This window comes from Phocoena phocoena, chromosome 11, assembly GCF_963924675.1.
Source record: "Phocoena phocoena chromosome 11, mPhoPho1.1, whole genome shotgun sequence".
Lineage (NCBI taxonomy): Eukaryota > Metazoa > Chordata > Mammalia > Artiodactyla > Phocoenidae > Phocoena > Phocoena phocoena.
Genome location: NC_089229.1, coordinates 60,452,285 through 60,477,337, shown reverse-complemented (window position 1 = coordinate 60,477,337; position 25,053 = coordinate 60,452,285). Strand labels below are relative to the sequence as shown.

General features: G+C 43.0%; 1 protein-coding gene and 1 non-coding gene across 10 annotated transcripts; both read left to right on the top strand.

Moving 5' to 3' along the window:
- The first annotated feature begins 1,943 nt into the window (after positions 1-1,943).
- Positions 1,944-24,989, top strand: PCBP2 (poly(rC) binding protein 2). Of its 9 annotated transcripts, none has more exons than XM_065887454.1 (14): positions 1,944-2,017; positions 4,338-4,480; positions 5,045-5,068; positions 5,157-5,189; positions 6,096-6,212; positions 8,927-9,058; positions 10,034-10,162; positions 11,199-11,273; positions 13,114-13,206; positions 14,289-14,330; positions 15,582-15,654; positions 17,138-17,193; positions 18,320-18,489; positions 24,541-24,989. In XM_065887454.1, the coding sequence occupies exons 2-14, from the start codon at positions 4,412-4,414 to the stop codon at positions 24,575-24,577; spliced, it is 1,050 nt and encodes a 349-aa protein (XP_065743526.1). In that variant the 5' UTR covers positions 1,944-2,017; positions 4,338-4,411; the 3' UTR covers positions 24,578-24,989. The 9 variants fall into 9 exon arrangements, with proteins under 9 accessions (XP_065743526.1, XP_065743530.1, XP_065743529.1 ...); XM_065887453.1 differs by lacking the exon at positions 1,944-2,017 and adding an exon at positions 16,164-16,202 and having other exon boundaries at positions 4,391-4,480; positions 17,141-17,193; positions 24,541-24,747; XM_065887450.1 differs by lacking the exon at positions 1,944-2,017 and adding an exon at positions 16,164-16,202 and having other exon boundaries at positions 4,412-4,480; positions 10,034-10,161; positions 11,186-11,273; positions 17,141-17,193; positions 24,541-24,577.
- On the top strand, positions 6,929-7,036 carry LOC136131615 (U6 spliceosomal RNA). Its single transcript, XR_010656356.1, has one exon. It is a non-coding gene; the product is annotated as a U6 spliceosomal RNA (small nuclear RNA).
- Positions 24,990-25,053: the final 64 nt, after the last annotated feature.

Genomic DNA, 25,053 nt, shown 5'->3' with positions numbered 1-25,053 from the left:
AAAAGTTTTAATTTGGAAATTTACAGATATATACAGGAGTAGAGAAAGCAGTTTAATGAACTCCTATTTCCCATAACCTAGCCTCAATAATTGTCAACATTTTGCCAATCTTGTTCCATTCCACATCATATTTTTCCAATTTTTATTATGAAAATTATTATTATTTTGGGGGGGCACACCACAGGGCTTACAGGATCTTAGTTCCCCTATCAGGGAATGAACCCAGGCCATGGCAGTGAAAGTGCAGAGACCTAACCACTGGACCGCCAGGGAATTCCCTGAAAATTATTTTTTAAAAGTTTGAAGAACAGTACAATGATCACCCATAAACCTACCACCTACACTCAACAACTGTTAACATTTTACCAAGTTTGCTTCATTTATATACCTATGTGAACCATTTGAAAGTCTGTTTCATGCATCATGACCCTTCACCCTTAAATATTTCATCATGTACCTCTTAAAACAGCATTTCTCCTGCATAACCACAGTTCCATTATCACACTTAAGAAAACTAACAGCACCTCCTAATATTTGCTAATATTCAGTTCATGTTTGAATTTCCTCAGTTGTCTCCGAAATGTCTTATATAGCTGTTTTTCTTCTTAACAAAAAAAAACAGGATCCAAACAAGATCCACACATTACATTTGATTATCATTCTTTTAAATTTCTTCTCTTTTCCCTCCCCTTCCTTTTCCTCCTCTCTTTCTTTTGGAAGAGAACAGCCTAGTTGTCTTGTAGAATGTCCTGGATTCTGGATTTGCTGATTATCTCCTTGATTTGTTTAACTTTTTCCTTTATCCCTTGTAAATTTCCTGTAAATTGCAAATCGGGTCTGAAGGCTTGATTATATTAAGATTAAACACTTGACAAGAATACTTAATAGATGATGCTATGTACTTACTGCATCTCACCAAGGACTATGTCAAAGCTGTACTATTAGTGATGCAAAGTTTGATCACTTGGGTAAGGTGGTGACTATATGATGTTTCGATTTAAAATTTTCGGGTTTCTTTCTTTTTTTTCAAATAGTCCATGTGATATTTGGCACCAGGATAACATCCTGCTCCCTAACAAACTTTCCCTTAGAGTTTTGATGATTGATGGCACTTGCTTGAATCAATTATTTCATTTTGGGTTGGAGAATAAATGGTGATTTTCTAACTTTTTTATTTCTCTACATTCATTATATGGAACTCTTGAAAAAAGTTTTCCCTTATCGACTAGAGATGAACTACAGTTCTTCCTAAAAGAAAGGGTAAATGCTTAAATCTTTCCTTTTAATTACCAATTTTCAGAGTAAGTTGGTGTAAAAGTGACCTCCAATGTGGCAAATTAGCTTTTTTTCTCTTTCTGAGTATCACTATAGACTACTGGGTTTTCCCGGCTCTTGTCAGTTTCTCCTCACACATCCGATTTTCCCGTTTCCTTTATCCACGGCAACTGCCAACTCTCTCCGCACTTACGCCTGGGCTTTCCAGCCAGCCCGCTAGGGGACACTAGTTTCCTCCCTGCCCCCCCCACGCTGCCGCTCTATCATGAACTTCGCCGTCTGCTACCAGTTGTCTCGCTGGTGCCAGCGGTGTCCACGGAGCCGCTCTAGGCTGTTGGGAGGCCGTCTGTATTGCGTGGGGAGGGTTTGGACGACGCAGTTGCCTCGCCGGCCCCCGGGGCGGTTAGCGCTTCCGGGGTCGGAGGGTGCGCGGGGTTGAAAGCGGGCCGCTCCGCCCCGTCCCCCTCCCAGACCAGCAGAGGCAGCAGCCGGAGCAGCCGCAGCCTGCGCCCTCTCCCGCCCGCCCGCCCTCCGCCCGCCCGCCCGCCCTCCGCCGCCCTCCACCCGCCCCGGGGTCTCTTTCCCCCTTCCTCCTCCTCCTCCTCCACCCCCCCCTTCCTCCTCCGCCCGCCCGCGGGGCCCCCCTCGCCTTCCCGCCCGCCCCTATTGTTCCGCCCCCGGCCTCCCGCCCTTCCCCTTCCCGCCCGCTCCCCTTTTCCCCTCAGTCGCCTCGCGCCTGCAGGTAAGCTTCAAGATTCTCCCTCCGCCCGCGGCTATAGCTCTATTTCTGTTCTTGCCATCTTTCTTAGCGGTCTCCGGTCCTCGTCACGAGCCCCGACCTCGCGTAGTCCCGCGTGAGCGCCTACCTCCTCACTCTGCTTGGCCGGCCATTCACGCGAGGCCCTGGCTCCGGCGAGGCCTACTAGGCCTCGCGAAAGGCCTTCCCCCTCCCCCCCTCCCCCCCCCGCTTTTTCCCGGTGGCGGCTGCGCAGGAGTCAAGGAGGGCGCGCGCGCGGTAGGGGGGGGCGGCGGTGGATTTGTTGGTTGAGGCGGGTGAGGGGAGGCGATGGCCGGCTTGCTGGCCGGGCGGGTGAGCGCGGCTCCCCGCGGGGGTCAGGCGCTGGCGCAGCCACACGAGGAGGCGCTACTAGTCCGGCTCCTCCCCCTGGATCGCAGCGCCCCCCCCCGACCGAACCGTTTATTTTTTTTCCCCGTCTTTTCTAGTGGAGGGATGGGGGGTGCACTTTTTCAGTGGAAAATGCTTGGATGACCAAGGGGAGGGGGGCTGTGGAGTTAAAGAAAGGGTAGACGGGCTCCCAGTTACCGAGTTATGCAGGACGTTCTCTCGAGGTAACGAATTTTGAAAATTGCAAAATGCCGCTATAGACCCAGACCGAGCTATTTATAGGAGAAGGGGTAATGGACTGCAGGATTAGCAGCTGGATTCCTGGGATTGGGTACACTGACGTTGACCTAGTCAGGAGAGAAATATGACAGGGATTTCTTGGATGATTTGGAGTTGGAAATGCACCTTTGTTCCTTACCTCAAGAAATGGCTTCAAATAGGTTTTCAATTTTCTTGCCTTTTCGGACTTATATTTATTGTGGTATTTGTAACGTGCTTCCTATTATGTGAGTGGGGATAAGGAATTAAACTGCCAAATTTTTACCATGTCTTACTGAAAAAAGAAAGTTTTCTGCACAGACTTAATTCTCTCTCCCCGTTCCCCCCCTCACCCCCAGCACTATTGTTTTTCCTTGAGTGAAAAATGTTGAATTCTGGGATTTTGCCAGTAATTAATTATATTCTGGAAATGGGGGAATGAAGTGCTTTGGGGATGCCTCAGTCACCTCAGTCACTTACTTGAGGTAGCCATAGGGCAGCTTGCCATATACAGAATGGTCTGGCAGCCACTTAAACACTTTAAATACTTAGGATATGGGCTTTGTGTTAGAGCAAAGTTAAAACGGTGGCTGGTTTTGTGAAGGGAGAAGACTGGCTGTAGGAGAGAGATCACTGATGTTGTTTTGAAGGGATGGATACTAAAAATGTCACTGGAGAAATTTCACAACTTTGGGAAGAGCCACTCTTAGGGCCTAAAGAGGTGTTGTAGGCTAAGGTATATCCAAAAACATTCTTTCTACACGTAATCAATTATTCTAAAGCAGAAATGTTAGGAACATTGCTTTAGAGGATACGTGGGGAAAGGGCCTCAGTAGGAAAGGCTCGTTACTGCTGTTGTTTAAAACAACTACACAATAAATTTTTAGCAGTACCAGTTTTAATTTCGATTGTTTCCTTTGGAAGAAAATTTAAGATTTAATAGATTTGAATGAAGACTTGAGTGGTAACACAGAAGCAAGGAAAATTTTCAGATCTTGAGTGACTATCAAGCTAGGTTGGGAAAAGAGGACTCAGGCTGCACTTAATGTATTGAGTCATTTCCCAAAGGGGAATATGGAACCCAGCCTGCAATAGAAGGCATTTCAGATGCCTTTTTCAATGAGGTTTTTGATGTAAATCTTTTAAAAATTATTTGGTGGCATCTATTGACATTCAGAATTTTAATGTGAGATGCCTCTCATCAATTTCTTTACCTAGAAATTGCTTCCAGTAAGAACGTTTACATGTGTCCTCTCTAGCTTTCAACCCAAGAAGCTTCCTAACAGGGAAGCAAAAGGTTGTTGCCCTGAGTGTAGTTGGTTAGTTTGAGGTTTGCCCTCATGATTTCCAGGTGTTTCTGTATTCTCTTGAAGCTTATTCTGCTGAAGGACAACTGGTGCACGTTCAGCAGTTCCCTTAGAACCATTGCCAATTGAAGGAATCTTTCACATCCTGAGAGTCAGCGGAAACCATACCGTTAATGAGAGCAGACTGGAAAGTTGCCTTCCATACTTTGTAACAGAACCTGAGCTGTTAATGCAGTTGTGCTGGATGTATATAAGCCTGCCAACTGATAGACTGTCATTTAAGGAAAAGAGTTCATTAGAAAATATTGATAATGGTTAAAGTAAGTTTCTGTTGTTTTCCTACTCTGATTTTTGTCATGTTTTCATTTCAGTTTTTGACTTTCACCCCCACCAGTGACCAAAGACTTGACCACTCAAAGTCCAGCTCCTCAGAACACTGCTCGACATGGACACCGGTGTGATTGAAGGTGGATTAAATGTCACTCTCACCATCCGGCTACTTATGCATGGAAAGGTATGCACCAGCTTGGGAAATTGGGTCATAGTAACTGCTAGGGGAGGGGCCAGGAAGAGAGGGCATGGATCTCGGAGCTCATCAGATTAGCACTGTGGGGTGTCTGGCTTTAGAACTCTTCTGGAGCGGAGTAGATGAGAGTGTAGTGGGAAAACGAACAGACTTTACTAGGAAGCGCCACTGAGCAGGAAAGCCTTAACCAGAGGCTAGAGCCAAAGACTGTCTCATACCTGGATGATAAGTTTTTCTCATGGATGTTGCTATAGCTTGTGATAGGTAGATTTCCCCTGCCCAAACAATTTTGGGGTAACTTTAAGGTGGGGTGATATATTTGGTATTTTAAAAAAGGATTTATATTAAAGATAGCATTTAATTACTCCATTATTTCTTCACAGTTCTTTGATAGCTTTGCTTATATTTTGAGCAAAGAAAATAATAAGCCTGTCCCTTCCCTTTCCCAATAAATCTTAGTTTTTCCATTGCTTTGGACTGTTAAAAATTACTTTTTGTGATAATGAACGCTTCAGATTTCCTCATATTTGACACTAATTTTCTCCATTGCAGGAAGTTGGCAGTATCATTGGGAAGGTAAGACATCACTTCAACTCTAATTACTATTTAGTCAGTCTGCGTTTAAATAGCAGTTGGAACTCACTCTTGACTTTTCCTCTTACAGAAAGGAGAATCAGTTAAGAAGATGCGTGAGGAGGTGAGTTATTGCGGATGGGGGGGGGTTAAGGGACTGTTAACTTGGGAAGTAAAAAACCTTTAAAACAAAAGCAAAAAAAAATTTAATGAGAGATTAGAAGGGGGAATTTTTTTTTTTCGCCGTGCGGTATGTGGGATCTTAGTTCTCCGACCGGAGATCAAACCTGCGCCTGCTTCAGTGAAAGCGCAGAGTCTTAACCACTGGACCGCCAGGGAAGTCCCAGAAGGGAGGAGATCTTTTTCTCTCTCTTTTTTTTTTTTTTTTTTTTAAGATTGATTTATTTTATTTTTGGCTGGGTTGGGTCTTCTTTGCGACGAGCGGGGGCCACACTTCGTTGCGGTGCACGGGCCTCTCATTGTGGTGGCTTCTCTTGTTGCGGAGCACACACAGGCTCCAGGCAGGTGGGCCCCAGCAGCTGTGACACGCGGGCTCAGCAGTTCTGGCTCACGGGCTCCAGAGCCGCAGGCCCAGTAGTTGTGGCATACGGGCTCAGCTGCTCCACGGCATGTGGGATCCACCTGGACCAGGGCTCGAACCCGTGTCCCCTGCATTGGCAGGCAGATTCTTAACTACTGTGCCACCAGGGAAGCCTGAGGGGGAGATCTTAATAGGAGAAGCTTGTATTTTTCTGGCGCAGTTATTTGTAATGACAAATAGTATGCTGGGAAATGTAATTTTAGGAAGTCTCAGTTCATTCAAGACTTAAAGCAGCTTCTGTAGTTTATGTTTGAGGACAAATATGGAGCAGTATTTGAAGTGATGTCGATATTGCCTTGTGTCAGAATCATGTATACAGGCAGCTTCTTGCCCATCTTATTTAGGAGGGATTATATATTTGTGTGTGTGTGTGTGTGTGTATGCTCAGATCTTTTTCTCTTTAACCTTTTGGCTCTGTTTCCTATCCAGAGTGGTGCACGTATCAACATCTCAGAAGGGAATTGTCCTGAGAGGATTATCACTTTGGCTGGACCCACTAATGCCATCTTCAAAGCCTTTGCTATGATCATTGACAAACTGGAAGAGGTTTGTTGTTCCCTGCCCCTCATTCTTTATTTTTATTTATTTATTTATTTTTTTTTTTTAAAAGCAAAGATAATTTGGGTTTATTAGTGGAAATACAAATGTGCTTTTTGTTTTTGTTTTTGTTTTTTTGCGGTATGCGGGCCTCTCACTGTTGCGGCCTCTCCCGTTGCGGAGCACAGGCCCCGGATGCGCAGGCTCAGCGGCCATGGCTCACGGGCCCAGCCGCTCTGCAGCATGTGGGATCTTCCCGGACCGGGGCACGAACCCGTGTCCCCTGCATTGGCAGGCGGACTCTCAACCACTGTGCCACGAGGGAAGCCCCATTCTTTATTTTTAAGTGCTTCTAGATAGTTTAATGATTTCTAAGGGCTTTTAAAATTCAAGGACAGACTAGATCATAAAACTCCGTAAATGGGTTCTTTGCTCCCATTCATCATCCCCCAAATTGGACCATTTGTAATTAAAAAAAGATGTCACTTTAATCGGTAGAAAAATACAGTTGTCCCTTGAACAACATGAGTTTGAAGTGTGCAGGTCTACTTGTACTTAATTTTTTTTTTTTTTCAATAAATACGTACTACACAATACGTATTGTAGAACTACACAATCAGAGGTTGCTTGAATCTGTGGATGCAGAACTGCGGATAAGTTAAGTTATACATGGACTTCTGACTGGGGTGGGGTGTCGGCACCCCTAACCCCCAACTGTAGTTGGAGTGCTCACTTTGGCAGCACATAAACTACGATTGGAATGATAACAGAGAAGATTGGCGTGGCCTCTGTGTAAGGATGACACGCACATTTGTGAAGCATTCCCTATTTTCCAGTTATAAAATAAGTAATGGGAGGTTAACTTTGTTTGGTGGCAAACGGTTACTACATTTACTGTGCTGATCATCTTGTAATGTATTTAAATGTCAAATCACTATGTTGTGCATCTGAAACCTAAATAGTGTATATTGACTATACTTGAATAAAAGAGCCCCCAGAAAAACCCCCAAATAGTTTGACTATTATCAGGGACTCTAAAAAATGTGTGAAAAACCAGCATCTTTTATTTCTTAACCATCAGTTTTGAAGGTATGCCACCACTGTGTTGGTAATTATGTCCCCTAATTGATAGTTGAGTGGACTAAATTAACATGCTTTCGTTAGGAGCCCTTCTGAACACTAATATACTCCATAAATACAGGTATCTCCCAACCCTGGATGCAGTTATATATTTAAAAAAAAATCAATCTCGTAACTGTGTCTATACTATACTTGAGCTATACTTGGAGGGAGGGAATGCGTTTTATAAGTGATCAGAAGCAAAATATCAATACCAGAGATTTTCTGACTGAAGGAAGTTTTTTTTTTTTTTTTTTAAATAATTAACTGGTTTCAACCTTATAATGCTGAACAACCATTGCCCTAGGTCCAGTCTTCAGCTTCCTCCCACTTTTGCAGTAATAGTGCTAATCATGCAATTGACATTGCAGGCAGAGGAGAGCTTCGGGGCTGCTGCTTGAGGCCTTAATGGTGCCTGAAATCTTACACTTGCCAAGATCAGAAATGTTATCCTTTGATCTGCAAGACCCTGCTAATCCAGAGCTTGTAGCTTTAAAAAAGTTCAGAAAATCTAGCGACTTCCCTGGTGGTCCAGTGGCTAAGACTCCGAGCTCCCAGCCCCAGGGGACCGGGTTCAATCCCTGATCAGGGAACTAGATCCCACATGCTGCACCAGAGAGCCTGCGTGCCACAACTAAGACCCGGTGCAGCCAAATAAATATATATTTTTTTAAATTCAGAAAATCTATTCATACTTTCAACAAATAAAGAAGCATGTTCTTGACTTTAGGGGCTTATGTTTGAGGAGTTCCCAGGTCTAGCTACTACATAGAGATTAGGCTAAAACCATTTAATCCTCAGAAGGCTAAATTTAACTAGTTTAAAGCCATGACTTTCAGATGCAGCATATTGTAATGGGAAAGACTACGGGCTTTGGAACGAATACAGTCCTTTAGTTTAAAATCTACAGCTTTTTAGATGTGATTGGGGTAGGTACTCAGCCTCAATTTCATTATCTGTACAATGGTAATATTACCAAGAAATTAAGACAAGGATAAATGGAAGTACAGTATTTAATCTTTATGTCGTTTTCTAAGGACAGAATTGGTTACTGGAATTTGTGTTTTTTTTTTTTTTGCGGTACACGGGCCTCTCACTGTTGTGGCCTCTCCCCATTGCGGAGCACAGGCTCCGGACGTGCAGGCCCAGCGGCCATGGCTCACAGGCCCAGCCGCTCCGCGGCATGTGGGATCTTCCTGGACCAGGGCACGAACCCATGTCCCCTGCATCGGCAGGCGGACTCTCAACCACTGCGCCACCAGGGAAGCCCAGTTACTTGAATTTGGATTGCAGTGTTTTATCTCTTAATATTTAATTTTGTCTTTTACTGAGAAAACTCTTTAATTTTCAAAGTAAGTTTTCTCTCTACCAAGAACACTTCGGTGTGAAGGAAAATATATTTAGGGCTAAACCTGAGGACGTTTGTAGGCCATTTTATCTTTTCAGAAATAGGGTTTTGGGGGGAGGCAATATTTGAACCTTTGTTGATGCAGATTGTGACATAATATGTCCCTTGTAAGGTTCTTTCATGGCAGTTATGGGTTACCAGGGATCTGTTTAAACTTTTATATTCTTCTGATGTTTTGACTAATTTCTTGTTGTAGGACATCAGCAGCTCTATGACCAATAGCACAGCTGCCAGTAGACCCCCAGTCACTCTGAGGCTGGTGGTCCCTGCTAGTCAGTGTGGCTCTCTCATTGGGAAAGGTGGTTGCAAGATCAAGGAAATACGTGAGGTTGGTAACTTGTGCTCATTTTCTTTTTGAAATGTAAATTATTCTAAATGTGCTTCTATTAGCCTTTACTATGTCTAGGAAAAGTTTGTGTTCGTTGAGATGAAGATTTTTATTAAAGTAATAGTCCTAGAAGACTGTAATTTGCTTGATATATGTGTATATATATATTTTATGTTCCATATATTTTAACAACAGTAAATCAGAAAAGTTAACCAGAATTTCCACGTATTGCATATGACCCATTGGCAACTTTTCCATGAGACTACATTATCTTTTTTTGTGTTTAAAGACTTTAGCTTACAATTTGATTGATAATAATATCAAATGTTTTTCTTGGCCAAATCCCTAAATAGCAAGGGGAAAATGAAGGTGTATTAGGATGTAGTTGTAATTCTCCCTTTTAAATTATGGAAGTTACATGAAATTATGGAAGCTTTTAATTATATCTGGGAGTTATTGAATTGGGTGTTGGAATGAAATTTGAATGGCTCCTAAAGGAAAACTAATTGTAGTTTTTGGGAGCCTTTTGTACATGCCATGTGAGCAGGGATTTTGATTTTGTTCATTGATGTATTCCAAGTACCTGGGGTGGTACCTGGCACATACAGCATGGGCTTTGATATAAACATTTGTTAAATAAGAGAATGAAAGGTGGGTGATATTTGTGGGTATTTTGTTTGATGGCCTACAGAGCTATCATTAGCTGAGAGGAAACTGTCTAGAGGGACCTTTTTCTTGAGACCAGGTTAAATTTAGGCTGTTATTCAGCCTTATTTTCAGCTTTCAGAGGATAATTTATAACTGATTAAACAGTCTTATCTGGAATAAGGGAAGAGTGGGAAGGGAGGATAAAAAGGGTAAGATAGGAGATGGGATAAGTGTCTACTGAGCTTTAGATTCTTAAGATTTCTGCTGGGAGATACTGAAGAGTATGAGCTGTTTTCTCTGATTAAAAAATTTTTTTTACCCCCAAAGAGTACAGGGGCTCAGGTCCAGGTGGCAGGGGATATGCTCCCCAACTCAACTGAGCGGGCCATCACTATTGCTGGCATTCCGCAGTCCATCATTGAGTGTGTGAAACAGATCTGCGTGGTCATGTTGGAGGTAAGCCCTCAGGCTCATGCTGAGAATGGGGGGAGGGTGATTTAGGGAGACAGACTGATCTATATTTAGTAAGACTAGAATTAGGTGAGGCTGTTAGAAGCCTCCAGTGGGGGTGGGGAAGAGGTTCCCTGAGTTCATATTTTCCTTCCCCCAGCTTTGACTTTTCTTATAGTGCAAGCAAAAATAGAAACTAAGTGGTGATCATTTGGTTTACAGCGATTTTAGCAGAGTTGGTAGGGGAAGATTCACTACTAGGAATGAGTGGACAAAAGATGTATCTGGGTTCCTGAGAAGCTAAGTTAAATTGCCTTTCAGATTACAATATTTTAGCTACGTGCAACTTTGATATATTCTTTAAATTAATTTCTGATGAGGCAGGATTATATTCAGAATGCTGTATATATTAAAAAAATATATACATAATGGTTTTTCTGAATGACTTATGAGGTTCTGGTGGATGCTGTTCAATTAACAAGAATAGCAAAATTAAGGGGAATTAAACCTTTTTAGAATTGTCATAGGGAGTTGGTCCCATATTGGTGAGAAAGGAAAGTAGAATTTTCAAGTAGAGTTTAGGAAAACATTGATTGAGCCTTTGAACTATTTATGGACCGTTCTGTATTATCCTAGGTGCAACATTTGGGAGTTTCATTTCCTATTTTGTCTTTATTTCCTATTCAGGCCAAAATGTAGGATCTTAATTACCAACTCAAACATACATATGTACACATACAGGTTTTTCGTGTTAATTAGACTTATTTGAACACATGGAAATAATGCCTAAATTATTATAGGGGAATCTGCCTTGATGAGAAGTAGTGTGAGCTCTGTAGTCCACGGACCATCTTACTGCTTTAAAGGCAAATAACTGCAGATGATTTGAGATTAGATCTAGCCAGAGACAACGTTGGTAGGTGAGGGAATGGAAATAATACAGTTTTTAATTTAACTGACCTGTGTGAGCTTAAGCCACACAGCTGAAGCAGCTTTGAAACCTTATCTCTTTTTGTTTTTTTCCCCTCTGACTCTCTCCCAGTCCCCCCCGAAGGGCGTGACCATCCCGTACCGGCCCAAGCCGTCCAGTTCTCCAGTCATCTTTGCAGGTGGTCAGGTAAGAAATTTTTTATTGGTGGGCTAAGGTGAACAAGGATTATGTTTGAAATGTCAAAACTTTGCCAGCAGCACACCAGGCCACTCTGCATGCTTGCTGAAACCTGTACTCTGGCCATAATTTGACCTGCTTTCAGTTTTATTTATTTTTTGTACTGGAGAAAGCTATGAATGCTATCTTATTTAATTTTTAGCAGGCAATGGGAGTTTTGTAGGCACTCGGAAGAGGTAATTTACTTAGTAATTTAAGGTGGGTTGGGTTAGAAGAACGGGTTAAATTGCCTTGGTGTCACTACTTCTTTCCCTACCCCACCCCATCCCATGTTTTTTCATGTGTGGGGTGTTCTTTAGAGGTCTGAATAAAGGTAGCAAAGAGTTGGACCTCTGAAAGAGATTCTTGAATGGTGGTCTCAAATTGGGGGTCCTGAAATTGAGTGTCCTACAAACTTCCCCTTCTCCCCATCTCACCTCCCCTACTCCTACCCCTTCACTCCCAAACTCCAGTGTGTTGTCCCCGGGCTCTTAACCTCATAAACACTGGTTTGAACCCACATGGCATAACAAATCAGCTGGGGTAAGGGTTCAGTGTCTAAGAATAGAAGGGGGAGAGCATGTTGGGCTGTGTGGGTCTGTGACCTTTGGTGTTAGAGTAAGAACACCAAAGCACCCCTTTGACCTCTCCTCCTTCACCCACCTAAACTCTGGATCCTTGGCACGTGGTTTATTCTGAATTTAGATTTTTATGACAAAGGGCACTGATTAGCACCATGGTTTTATGCTTTTTGGTTAGTATTTGAGGAGTAGGTAGGTTTTTAAAATATTGAGGTTCAGGCTGAAATAGTGACCTTGATTTTGGTAGCTGCCTAAACAAGTATAGTGCTCAAAGTGCCTTTTCCTACATGGGGCTGACCTGTTAAAAGCACAGATATTCAACTAGTTCCATCTTATATTTGAACTGGAGAAGCACTTAAAGTCCATATCATTCATATTCTATTGAGTTGTCATAAAACTGAATAAGTTTTGGGGACTTAGTTTGTCTTGTAGTTCTGGAAGCGTTCACAAGAAATTAATCATATCATAGTTTAGTACCTTGCTTTTAACACTATAGCCTTGTACAAACTGGTTTGGTCAAAGGGCTCTCCATGAGTCTGGGTAGTTAGGCAGGATAAACAGGCCCAGAGTCAGTGTAGCAGGGAGGTTTAGTTCTAGGAGTTTTCCCTTCTACCCTGGAACTACAAGTTCCTACTCTTCTGGATTCTTCCACTCCCACTTGGGATTATCTAGAGTCCATACTGCACAGCAGCAGTCCTCTCCATTTACAAGTCTTCCTTCATTTCTCTTTCCTTCCCTCCCCTTCCCACCCACCCCTTCTTACCTCTTTGCTTTCCTTCCCTCCCTCCCCTTTATTCAATTGACCACCCTCTAAAAACTTGCAGCTTCTTCTTCCATGAGTGGCCCTGTCTTGGATTATTCCCATGGGCCTTTTTAAATGGACCAGTTCATGCAGTGTCCACAGATGGACCTGTGTCTTTTGTTCCTCTGTGACAAAGTGGGCTCTGTAGGGGTTCAATTTAATCGCACACTGACCAGGAGCTGGCATCAGCTCGTTGCCCCACCCCTTCATTCTGACTGAAAATAGCCCAATTGTGCAGTGTGAAATCTGCCACCATAGGTAACTTTTTTTTTTTAATTCACTGATTGCAGCTCGTTTCAAATTGTGTTGTGAGCTCCTTTTTAAAGGAAAAGAAAAAATTAAACAACTTTTTTTGTGTGAATTTCATGCTGGTGACAAGGTGCCGGATTGACAGCCCTGGAGACTGAAATCCTCTATTTATCCACAGGACAGGTACAGCACAGGCAGCGACAGTGCGAGCTTTCCCCACACCACCCCGTCCATGTGCCTCAACCCTGACCTGGAGGGACCACCTCTAGAGGTGAGAGGGGATGTTCAGTCTCCAAGGCTCACTCAATCCTTCCGCCTCAGCCGAGACTGCCAACACGCGGGGGGCCAGTGGCGCTGGTGATTTTTGTGCTGTGGACACCACCTGTCCACGGGGACCTGGACTGACCCCCCCACCTCATTTCACACAGGCTGCGTAGCCCACCAGATGGTAACACCAACTCTCTTTTTTTTTTCCTTTTTTTTCCTTTTTTTGTTCAACCCCTTTTCCCTGTCTCCTACTCCTCCTACCCCATTTTCACCTTCCCACCCCAACCTGGGTGCACTTTTGGGGGTACTGGCCACTGTGATGTGAGAAGCCTCACATCCTGTGAACCAGCTGCTCCTTCCTTCCCCTCCCTTCCCGATTCTCCTTGTCCCCACCCCATTGCCCTGAAGACCCAGCTCCCTTTTTGGGAGGTTATGGTGTGGGGGGAGGAGGGTGTAGTGGGAGCTGCAAGTGCCTTTTATGGAGGGGAGGTGGGAGAAGGCAGGACTTAGAACACAGTGATTTTTTTGTGTGTGTATGTTCCTATGGTCAGCTCCCTAGTGCTAGGGACCCAACTAGCTTCCAGTGCACTTAAGGTCTTTAGGCAGATGTAGAGAAAAATAAGATAGGAAAAGGGAAGTGTTTCAAAACATGCCATGTAGGTTTGTGCAGATAAAAATCATTCATGTCACCATGATTGGTAGAAGGGTTGGGGTGGCTGAGGAAAGACCGTTTTCCTTCTAGGCTATCTTGTACACAGGGAGAAGGAAGGGGGCTCGGGCAGTCGAGGCATTGTTTAATCCCACTTCCCACGTTTTCATTAAGAAACAGATGTGTTATTTTGTCTTTGATTGCAGGGAACATGGCTCCCTTTATAGGCATCCCGGAATAAGCCATCATATTAGGGTTTAAAGAAGGCCAACAGGTCTGACTGTATTTGTGAGATACCATCTACTGCCTCAACCCCTGGCCTCCCTATTCTCTAGTTCAACTCTGGCTTCCTGGCTAGTTGAAATCTGTCTTTTTCCCCCCACTGGGTGGCTGTCCGTGATTGGTTTTTAATAGGAACTGTTTTCCTCCTTTTGTAGGCCTATACCATTCAAGGACAGTATGCCATTCCACAGCCAGATGTAAGTTTTGTTTTCACTTCTTGTTTTGAAAAGTTCCTTCTCCCGTCCAAAATTGTCTCTTTTCTCCATGTAGGCAGGAGTGAGTTGGGTCTTAAACATTTGCAGTATTGTTTTCCTCACAAGGTGAACTCCATATTTTGGTCCTTAAATAATCTTTAATCAGGACATAGTAGCACCTTGTTTTTGCCATTTAATCCCTGGAAATTATAATCTGGCAGATTATTAGATTCTGCTTTCTCCCATGTTCCAGATTACTCTAAAAGAGAAATGTTCCACGGTATACTGTCATTTGTTATCCCAGGGCACAGTTTAAATTGACCGTGGGCTGTGCATCTCTGCTTGGAGTCCTTTCCATGGCGGGGGATGGGAGGTGGGAGGTTGGCTTTGCCCTTGTGTACTCCTCAGTCTGAGGTGACAATTTAAAAAGCATCTGGAGGGGTGGGGAAAAGGGGTTTATTTACACAGGGAGGGATAGGAAGCTGAATATTTGGGAATTCAACTCAATAAAACCTTCTTTGTCACTAAAAACTCCAACTTAAAAAGTGCTGGTATTTAGACTTCAAGGGCATTTCTTTCTGCACTTATCCTCTATCCTTACTAACTCTTTCAGGCGCTGAGCTTTAGATTTGGGAAGTTAAGATTGGCTCTTGGTTAGTGATAGCCCCCCAGGAGGGGAAGTAGACTTGAAGAGGGATGGTTTTACAATAGCCAGGACAGTTTATATAGATGAAGAAAAATAGTTGTAGAAATCATGGGGTGGGGGTGTGCTAAACCCAGTTTGGTTTCACTTTAATCTCTCTCCTCCTTGCAGTTTCCCTGCCCCCTCATCTCCTTCCCTCCTCCCAGTACTGACAGAACCCTGCATGGTGTGTTTTCCCTAGCACCACTGCACAGTTTGTTTTCCTAGCCTGTCTGTGCTTGTCCCTGGGGCAACTGTTGCAATGGCTGCAAACACCTTCATTAAATAGCCCACAGGGGGATGGTTGTCAGGCGGGTGCTGCTGCTTGTCTTTTCACACACCCCAAATGCGCTCATTCTCTTTGTACTGATACCCTTTCTATTTCTAACCCTTACCTTCTTGTTGTGCCCATCCCCAGGATGGTGATACCAGCCCCATATCTTACCCTCTGTCATAGTTTGAGTAGTAGCCAACTTTGGGGATCAGGAGCTCTGCATTTTCAAATTTGAATGTGCTTGAGCCCTGACTGTTTTGCTTTTCTAATGCCAACCTCTTCTGTTTCCTTCCTGCAGTTGACCAAGCTGCACCAGTTGGCAATGCAACAGTCTCATTTTCCCATGACGCATGGCAACACCGGATTCAGTGGTATGGATACCTCAGTGTTTATTTCTGTAAGGTGTAGTACAAGACAGAGGCCAGCCCCAAGGTCTCAGTTTGACATCTGTTTAAAACAAACTTCATTACCCAGCATCCTGCTGGTTTAAACTTGCCTGTTTTCTATGGCTAAACCAAAGGAGGTAATGTGTTTGTTAACTTGGTTTTCATTTGGGGTGAGTTATTCTAAAAGAGAAAAAAGGCCCTGGAAGGTTTGGGGTGAGGTCTGGGGATGCTTGTCAGGCAAAGGGTAGGCTGATATTTCTTCTAATCCATCCTCGCTGCTGCCCCTTTGATCTGATTGGCACCCCCTTTCTCTCCACCAGCTGTTCATAGACCTGGGTAGAAACAATCCATTTGTGCCAAATTGTGTAGTGGTTTTTGTTTTTGTTTTGTTTTGTTTTGTTTTTTTGGGCTTTTTTTTAATATATATAAGGAATAACTTGTCCGATAGGGTTAGGATGAGACCACCAAACTCATTTTCACTTGTATCTTAACAGGCATTGAATCCAGCTCTCCAGAGGTGAAAGGCTATTGGGGTAATGATTAAAAAAAAAATCTGTAGTATTCTACTGTTATATTAATAAACTGGTGGGAGTCTTGTTTCACTACCCATGACATACCAGCAGAACATGCACATGGCAGAAAGGAGCTGAGAGAGCAAAGCGGGGGTGGGCCTGGTACCCCTGAGGGTCCCTTGATGGATCTGGCCTACCCCCTTCTAAAAATGCTGAGTTTTAGCAGCCACAGCTGAGAGCAAGACTAGACTTGTGAGTTAGCCAGCTGGTCTGGTCTGGTCCAGGTGTCAGATGGGTATGGGTGTTTACTGATAGGAGTTTTTTTTCTTTTTCTTTGGAAAACAAAACCCAGAACAAATTATTGAGCAAAAGACAGGGAATAAATCTGGAGAAATGAACTTCCCACACCTTACTGCCATCTCATTCTCACTGACCTTCAAGTTTAGGTTAGGGGTAAGGGTGTGTTAGGAGGGTGTTAATCTGATATAGGTATATTTAAAGCAACTCTGCATGTGTGCCAAAAGTCCATGGTACCCAATAACAGGCATGATATTGGCGCTGGTGATAGCATCAGGTGAGATAAAATTGGAACACAACAGCAGGAAATCCAACCAGAAAAGGGGAGAAGTGCAGAAGTACTTGTTTAGATTTTGGTCCTGAGAATTGAGGATACCACATTCCCTTGCCCCTTGCTTCCATCCCCTTACACCCTAATAGGCTGGGCTTTGCAGGAAATGTCATGAAATCAGCCTCTTCTGTGTGTACAGAGGAACCTTTCCAGCATTATTTCTACACCCCTCTCCCCTCTTTCCTCCTTGGAGGCTTCCAAGTTAGTGATGAATCCCAACAGCCAATGCTGGGTTTCCAGTTCGTTTTTCTTCTGTTAGGTTAATGTACAAATCAGTGGGAGTTTGTATGCTGTGCATTGAACTTCTTTGCTCTCTTCTGTCTTTTAGCAGGTTTGGATGCATCTGCTCAGACTACTTCTCATGAACTCACCATTCCAAACGATGTAAGTATATGGTTGGGTTGCATGGGGTGAAAATAAGAGAATTGGCTTTCAAGAATAGAGGTCTTGGGCTTCCCTGGTGGCGCAGTGGTTGAGAGTCCGCCTGCCGATGCAGGGGACACGGGTTCGTGCCCCGGTCCGGGAAGATCCCACATGCCGCGGAGCGGCTGGGCCCGTGAGCCATGGCCGCTGAGCCCTCGCATCTGGAGCCTGTGCTCTGCAACGGGAGAGGCCACAACAGTGAGAGGCCCGCATACTGCAAAAAAGAAAAAAAAAAAAAAAAAAAAAAAAGAATAGAGGTCTTTTCAATGGCATCATGCCACTCTTAAGAAAATGGGGTTGTAGACACCAAATTAAATTCTTAAAACTATATAAAATCTCAAGTAAAAACTGGAGGAGATTGATGAGCCAGAAAGAAGCTTTTTGTCTCAAATAGAAATTCCCATTTGCCTGTTTCTTGTAGAACCTGAAGCCTTATCCCTAACTCAGTGGTCCTTGGATGTTCTGTCTGTACTATCCCAACGTGGTAGTCACTAAGCACGTGTAGCTGTTGAGAATAATAATTCAATTTCTCAATCTTACTGGCCACACTTCATGTGTTTAGTTATCACATTATTAGTGTCTACAGTATTGGACAGTGCAAATGTTGGCCAATTTTTTACTTTTTCCCAAGGCAAAAGCATTAGAAATTAGCCAGAATTCTTGTCACGATGGTGAAGTAGGAATCATGGCAGGATGAGTTATGGCATCTTTTTTACCAAAAACAGAATATACTTTTATCTTTATCCCTGTCTCTGGTTAGCTAGGTTTATCATCACGTTTGCTCTGCTTTATTTTGTCTTTGGAGTTAGTACTCTGAGGAAATGAGCTAATGCTCCTAGGAGTCATTCAGCTTAGAGTTGGCTCTGACCTGTAGTGATCAGACAGAAGAATAGGGCAAGAGTTGAGATATAATCTATAACTCAATTTTTAAAGTCAGGAGTATATGAGTAGAATGTGTAGGATGCAGATAGTTTCCATTGTCATGTTTGTGGACCCAAGCTATAGAAGCCTGAGGAGTGGGGTGGAATTCTTGGGCCTAACCATGCAACTCTTAATTTGGTATGCCTTGTTGTTTTTCTCCCTTAAGTTGATTGGCTGCATAATCGGGCGTCAAGGCGCCAAAATCAATGAGATCCGTCAGATGTCTGGGGCGCAGATCAAAATTGCGAACCCAGTGGAAGGATCTACTGATAGGCAGGTTACCATCACTGGATCTGCTGCCAGCATTAGCCTGGCTCAGTATCTAATCAATGTCAGGTAAGTGTTCCCTATCTTTCGTGTTATTCATGCCAGCATAAGTAATGTATGTGTTGGGGGAAGTTACACTGTTAATGTAAAGTGTGGGATTCTTTGGGGGATGGAAATGGGAAGGGTAGAGATGGCAAAAGAAAAAGTTAAAAGTCTAGCTCTACTTTTCACCCATCCTTAGTGTAGCAGAAAAAGAAACCAGTTTGTAATAAGTTTGCATGGGGTTGGGGGACAGGGAATAGATTGTTTGCATTTGACTTTTTGATGGTTTTGGGAGTGGAAGGTATGGAGCATGTCTTCACCAGTAGGACTGCTCTGGCTGGAGCACCGACTTAAAACCAAATGTGGGTCTTGCTGTAGATGTCATATGGACTAACACTTCACTAATGGGGTTTAGGCTCCAAAGCACCCTTCATTGAAACAAGGATAATGAAGTTATGTGACAGCAAGACAGTTTTTTGGAGGCAGTCATTACCGTTTATTCTGAAAACATCCATTTTTCTCAAGTTGCCAGTGTGTTCCATTGTTCAGAGCTTGTGGAAAAGGAGAGGTACAGGTATTGGATGTTTCAGAAATGCTTAGTATTTTCCTTTCCCCCACAATCTCATCTCATCTCTTAATGACTTTCTGAGATTCTACTTTTTTTATCCAAACGTAGCTAATGTTAATACACAGAGTTGTAGCAGGACTATTCACAGTCCAGTGGGTATCCTACAAGGCATTTATATTACTTGCTTTCTCAGCACATGTGCTTAAGTCATGTTCTTAATTGCTTACTAACATCTTAAACCAGTGTTAGCAGCTCATTCCCCAAGGGACTTAGCTATCCCTTCTATGTAGACTTTTACCTAGTTGTTATTTACCTCTTGTCACAATTCTTTGGTCTCTGTTGTGCATAAAACTTTTATGGGTTCCTGAATCTAGTGCAAGGGAAAGGAATTAGTAAGTATGGGATCTATTTTTTGCCATGCTTATGTAGATCATGTATTTATTCCATGGTCTTTTATCCCCTGGTTAAGAATTCATCAGATCCCCAGTAGTGGTTCTGACTTTTGCCTATGTCTTTTGATGCCTTGAGGTATTTTCTAGTCTTTATGTAGAAAAGACGTTCCTATGTCTAGATCTGCTTTCTTCTTCAGCTACCAAGACGTTCCTATGTCTAGATCTGCTTTCTTCTTCAGCTACCAAGATGTCAGATTCTTACTGTTCAGACTGAAATGGTAGTTAATTTTGCATGGAGACTGTTTGCAAAGGTTTGTTTCCTTGTTTCTAATGGGGGTGGTGGGTTGTTAAGAGGAAAGAATCGTGTTCTTGGAAGCTGGAAACCAAGCGATTTTTCTTCTGCTTTGGTAGACCTACCCTTAATGTTGTCAGATAGTGCTTCCACGTAACCTGCTTGCCTGACCCCTGTACTAGGTCAGTGGCTAAGTTGTAAGGAAGCAGAACGTGGTCCACCTTTGTTTCCTGATTTTAGTCACTCTTTTCAGGATCATCCTTTTTAATGAAACTGTCCAAGCTATGGATTTGGGTCAAAACTTTTTAAAGCTTCATTTAACACCAAGCAAGGACTATGTGTGCACGCAGCTAACTCTTCACTTTCTCATATTGGCCCAGTTTGAACGCAGAAAGCAAACTGGTTTTATTATGAATACTAGGTAAAGAAAGAGTTCTCTGTTTTCAGTAATGGACCCTGAGCATTTCTACTGATTTTGGCACCTTTTTTATGGATTGCAACTGTCCTTGGATTTAGGTAAACAAAATGGAGTCTTGAGAGGAGCCTCCCTGCCTTTGAAGAGTTAATCTTTAGCCGTAGGTTGTCCAACAGACTTCAGCAAATGCCTGCAGTTCTGCCATAGACACATGCAGGCATTTGGGAGCTACAGGTCATTACTGTGATTTAGAGCTTATTTTAGGAGTAGCAGTGGTAGTTTTACTTTATTAAACTGAACTTTTCAGCAGTGCTTAAAGTTTCTCTCTTCCAGTTTCCTAAGGTCTATATGAGAAGTACAGTCAGTTAAAAACAAAGGGCCTTTTTTTCTCTCCCACCCCATCACCAGAAATGAGGCTTTATTTTATCTATGCTTCTGTTCTCAGCATTTTTCATTGAAAATGCTACAATCTTTGAAGTCTGAAATGAGTGACCTACTTTAGGCTCTTGTCCCTTTCCATCCTGACATATTTGGTTAGTTTGCTGTGGCGGTAGAAGCAAATTTTAACATCAGTTACAGAAAAAACAATTCTGTGCATTAGTATCCCAAAGCTGCTCAAGTGATTGGTGGGTGAAACATTTGTTCTTGTTTGGAGGTGGATGGGTACTCTTTCATTTTCTGCTTGAAATCGTTCTTTTCTGTCTTCTGGGTTGGATCAGTGTGTCAGGTAATATGGAAGTGTGTGATTTTTCTCAGTCTGTCAGCTTTTTCTTCACCATAGCAGTTTTAAATAGCATTGTGGAATGGAATTTGGCAAAGTATACATTTTTAGAGGGTGGGACACAGAATAAAAGACAGCTTGTCATAAGTTGATATTAAGTCTTCCTAATTGGCAACCAGAGGCACTTACTGATAACTGAAGCGGATTTTGTCCTGTACTTTTCCCTTTTGTGCTCTTCCCTTCCACCCACCCTTTTTTTTTTTGTTCCTTTTTTTCCTCTGTTACAGTTTAGAAAACGCTAAACCCTCCTCCCAGGCAGCCTCCGTCACGATCCCTGATCACCTCAGCATCAACCTCTCTCAACCCTCCACCCCTTCTTCTTCTTCTTCCTCCTCCACCACCACCCCCTCGCTCGCCACAGCGGGGACCTCCGACGCACCCTCCAGCCTCCCCAACCCTCTTCCGACCGCCCCTTGTGTCTCCAGTCTGCTTGGCATGAAACCCATCCCTCTCCTGGCTCTAAATGTTGTGTCTGCTGCTAAGGGTGCCGGGGCTTCAGCTACCACCACCACCACCTCTGCCGTGCCATGTGTAACTAACAAACTGAAAAGCGAGAAACAGAGATTCTCTCCCTACTGATTGCATATATCTTGGGGCACCCCCTCAAGTATTTGTTTTTGTTTTTGTTTTTGTTTTCCCTTTGTTAACATTGGTGAGAACCAAACTATTGTGAGCTTGTGACCCTTTCCTTTTTACTGTTTTGGGGGATAACAGGGTGGGGGCAGGGGCAATGGTAAACTGTTTAGGTTTAGGCCGTTTCTGCTTGAGTGCCTGTTTCAGAGTCTGACTTGTTGAATTCTTTATCTAGAGCCACAGTTCTTGCTCTTCTTTCTCATTCTGTTACTTTTTGTAGCTTTATTCTGCCTTGCAATATAACAATGTTTTAGGCTCTGTGTTAATGAATAAAAGCTTCTCCATTAACCTTTTTTTTTTTTTTTTTTTTCATGGTTATCAGCCAGCCTTCTTGGCCAGATTTGTGTTTCTAGCTGTAATAAAGTTGCCACAGTAAGAACCTTAGTTGACTGTGCTGTGAAGGAAAGAAGTTATTTCTTTACCCAGAATGGGGAGGCAAGTTGGGAAAAGTCTAATAAAGTTTGCCGGCTTCTGTCTGCATTCCTCTGAACTAGTATTACCCCTCTCCCTGTGACATTGGATAAATCTTGAACAACCAATGGGTGACATTGCCTCAGATTTGGCAGGATTCTGTCCAGTTATCCTAAGTCAACCCTGATTAATCATTCAGCCAGGTCCCTTTACCCTTCTGTTCCCCGCCTACCTTTGTCTCCCCACCAACCCCGTCATAATTAGTGGATTAAAGACCTAGATTTGGAAGGGACCTTTAAGATCAACTGTAACTCATTGATTCACTTTATCAGATTAAAGAAATAGATGCTCTGGGAGACTTTAAATTTGCAGATCACATGAGTGAGTAGTCAGGACTAGCAATTTGTGCTTTGCATTTACTCAGTCTTCTAAGATTGTGCTTGATCTCCCTGAAGCTTCATTCTTTTTTGTATCCCAAGATCTCTCTCCATAAAAGAGTAGAAATGCCGTAGGTAAAATGGTGGAAGGGCTCTGATAGTTTCCACTCAGCCTGAATGCATATTGCCAGGGTAATGAAAGTATGATGCTCTTCCCAGGGACTTAGAAAACCAGTGTGGAGATTTCTTTCCTGGTGACCTTTTCCCATATCCCCTTTGGCTTACATTGTTTAAAAAACAAACAACAGCAAATAACCTAATTATATTGCAATATATTAACTTCTGGTTTCGTGGTCCCTCAATCTCATATTGGGGCTGTGAATTAGTGTTACACATCCCAAGTCTGCCTGAAGGACTAGGGGGGCAAATTTCATTGTCCAGATAGGGTTTTTCTTGTTGGTTGCTAGATGCTCCTTTATCATGTGGTCCAGCTTTCCTTAGTAAGCTCTTTTTATATCTTGCTGATACCATCTCCCCCAGAAACCTGGTTTTTATTTTATCTAGTTCTTGATTTTAGAAGGCCTCTTTACCTAATGAGTACTCCCTAAAGGATTGCTTGGAAGGAAGTCAGATGTTTTAAGGGCTGACCAAAATCACCACATCCAAAAGGTACTTCTTGGTGCTCGATTTTTTAGTAGCTTACAGCTCCCCCATGTGGTCCTTCTATTCCTGGAGTCCTTAACACAGTATTTCTGGTTGGGTTTTCCCTTCTCCTTGCCCCCTCTCCCTGCCACCCCCAATTCCTGCCCAGGCTGTGTATAAATTCTGGACTGTTCTTTTTGGTGCCAGAGTGCCACTACCTTCTTACGTGAACTTAGATTTTTTTTTAGGTCCTAGATCTGAACTGTTTGCAGCAGCTCCTTTCCTCAACCTTCAGTTCCCACTAAACTCTTTGATTCAGGGTCTGTTGTTTACGTTGCTCTAAGTCATCCCATTTTGAGGTTGGCAAGAATCTGCCCCCTTTAAGAACTATTTTCCTTTATGCTGAGGTCACAGTAGCATTTCTGACTTGAAACTAAATGCAGTTTGTAGTTGAAGGACCTATATCCTGCCCTTCCCCCACCCCCTCTGCCCCTGCCTTCCTGGCCAGTTTTTGGATATGCGTTATTCTGGAAGAGATGCACATGCTGTCTTGACACGAATGCCAGTAAATTTAAAATCTTTATGAAATAAAGTTATAAACTCAGGCTTCCCTGCTGGTCCAGTGGTTAAAACTCCACGTTTCCACTGCAGGGGTGTGGGTTCGATCCCTGGTCGGGGAAGTTCTGCATGCCACGAGGTACAGCCAAAAAAAAAAAAAAAGTTACAAACTGAGACTGGGTCTTACACATTTAGTTCTGTTCAAAATGGGAGCTAAGTCCTGCTGGCTACCTAATATCAGTGAAGCAGGCTGATAGCCGAACATCTAAAGACCTTTCCTTCAAAGCCCAAAATTGGATTCCAGGACCTCAAATAGTCTATTTGAAACAGGCATTGTAGCTAGGTATATTTGGATGGAGAATTTGGCTTAACAGGACCACAAATTGGGGAGCTTCTAGAGTGAGCTAGGGAGTTGCTGAAAACATTGTTTTGACTTCCACTTAGTCTTGAAAACTAGGCCTAAAAACTATAGGTTGGGTATAATTCTTGACCCATACTTAACACTTGCTGCTCCCTCTTTAACATGCCTTAGTGTTTAAAAACTCAAGCATCTCTTAATAGTCTTCACATTGACGGAGAGACCTGGGACTGTTCTATTAGTAGCTTGGGAGAAGCTAAAAAATAAGCTGGGCAGTAAAGAAAGTTTCTGTATATTGCGACCCTCTAAGGCTTTAGCGTGTGTGTGTGTTTGTGGTGTATTTTCAGAGCGTGCTTAACATCTCCCACAAAGACTCTCTAGAGCATAGTTTGAGGGATACCCACAACTAATAACCAAGGTCCTCAATTTCCCTTGGTTGTGAGGTAACTTGCCTCAGGAAGCTTGGATTGCAGGGGTTATAGGACCATGGTACTGATTAATCCAAGAAGTCTTTAAAATGTCTCCCTTGATAACTGAAGCAGATTATGTACTTCTTCACATCTCATCAGCCAGGCTAAAAGTTTTGGAGGTGAGATACTGCTGGGCACTCAGAAAACTAACTTCGAGTTTTTTTTTGTGTGTGTGTTACAGGCTTTCCTCGGAGACGGGTGGCATGGGGAGCAGCTAGAACAATGCAGATTCATCCATAATCCCTTTCTGCTGTTCACCACCACCCATGATCCATCTGTGTAGTTTCTGAACAGTCAGCGATTCCAGGTTTTAAATAGTTTGTAAATTTTCAGTTTCTACACACTTTATCCACTCGTGATTTTTTAATTAAAGCGTTTTAATTCCTTTCTCTGTTCAGCTGTTAATGCTGAGATCCATATTTAGTTTTATAAGCTTCTCCCTGTTTTTTTTTGTTTTGTTTTTTTTTTGGGTTTTTTTTGGCTCATGAAATTTTTTTGTTTGTCATGGAAATGTAAGAGTGGAATATTAATACATTTCAGTTTAGTTCTGTAATGTCAGGAATTTTTCAAAAAAATTAAAAGATGGACTGGAGCTTTTTCTTTGTGAATAGAAACTGGATGCCACAGTGATTTCATGTGGGTTTTGTTCCTGGTGTCTTGCTGTTATTTTTGCACCTTTTATCCGTCAAAGGAC

Excerpts from the sequence above, each read along its gene's own strand:
- PCBP2 (XM_065887449.1), top strand. The coding sequence starts at position 4,412 with ATGGACACCGGTGTGATTGAAGGTGGATTAAATGTCACTCTCACCATC. Across the intron at positions 6,213-8,926 it reads TCATTGACAAACTGGAAGAG|GACATCAGCAGCTCTATGAC; the intron begins GTTTGTTGTTCC and ends TTCTTGTTGTAG. Across the intron at positions 18,490-24,540 it reads CAGTATCTAATCAATGTCAG|GCTTTCCTCGGAGACGGGTG; the intron begins GTAAGTGTTCCC and ends TGTGTGTTACAG.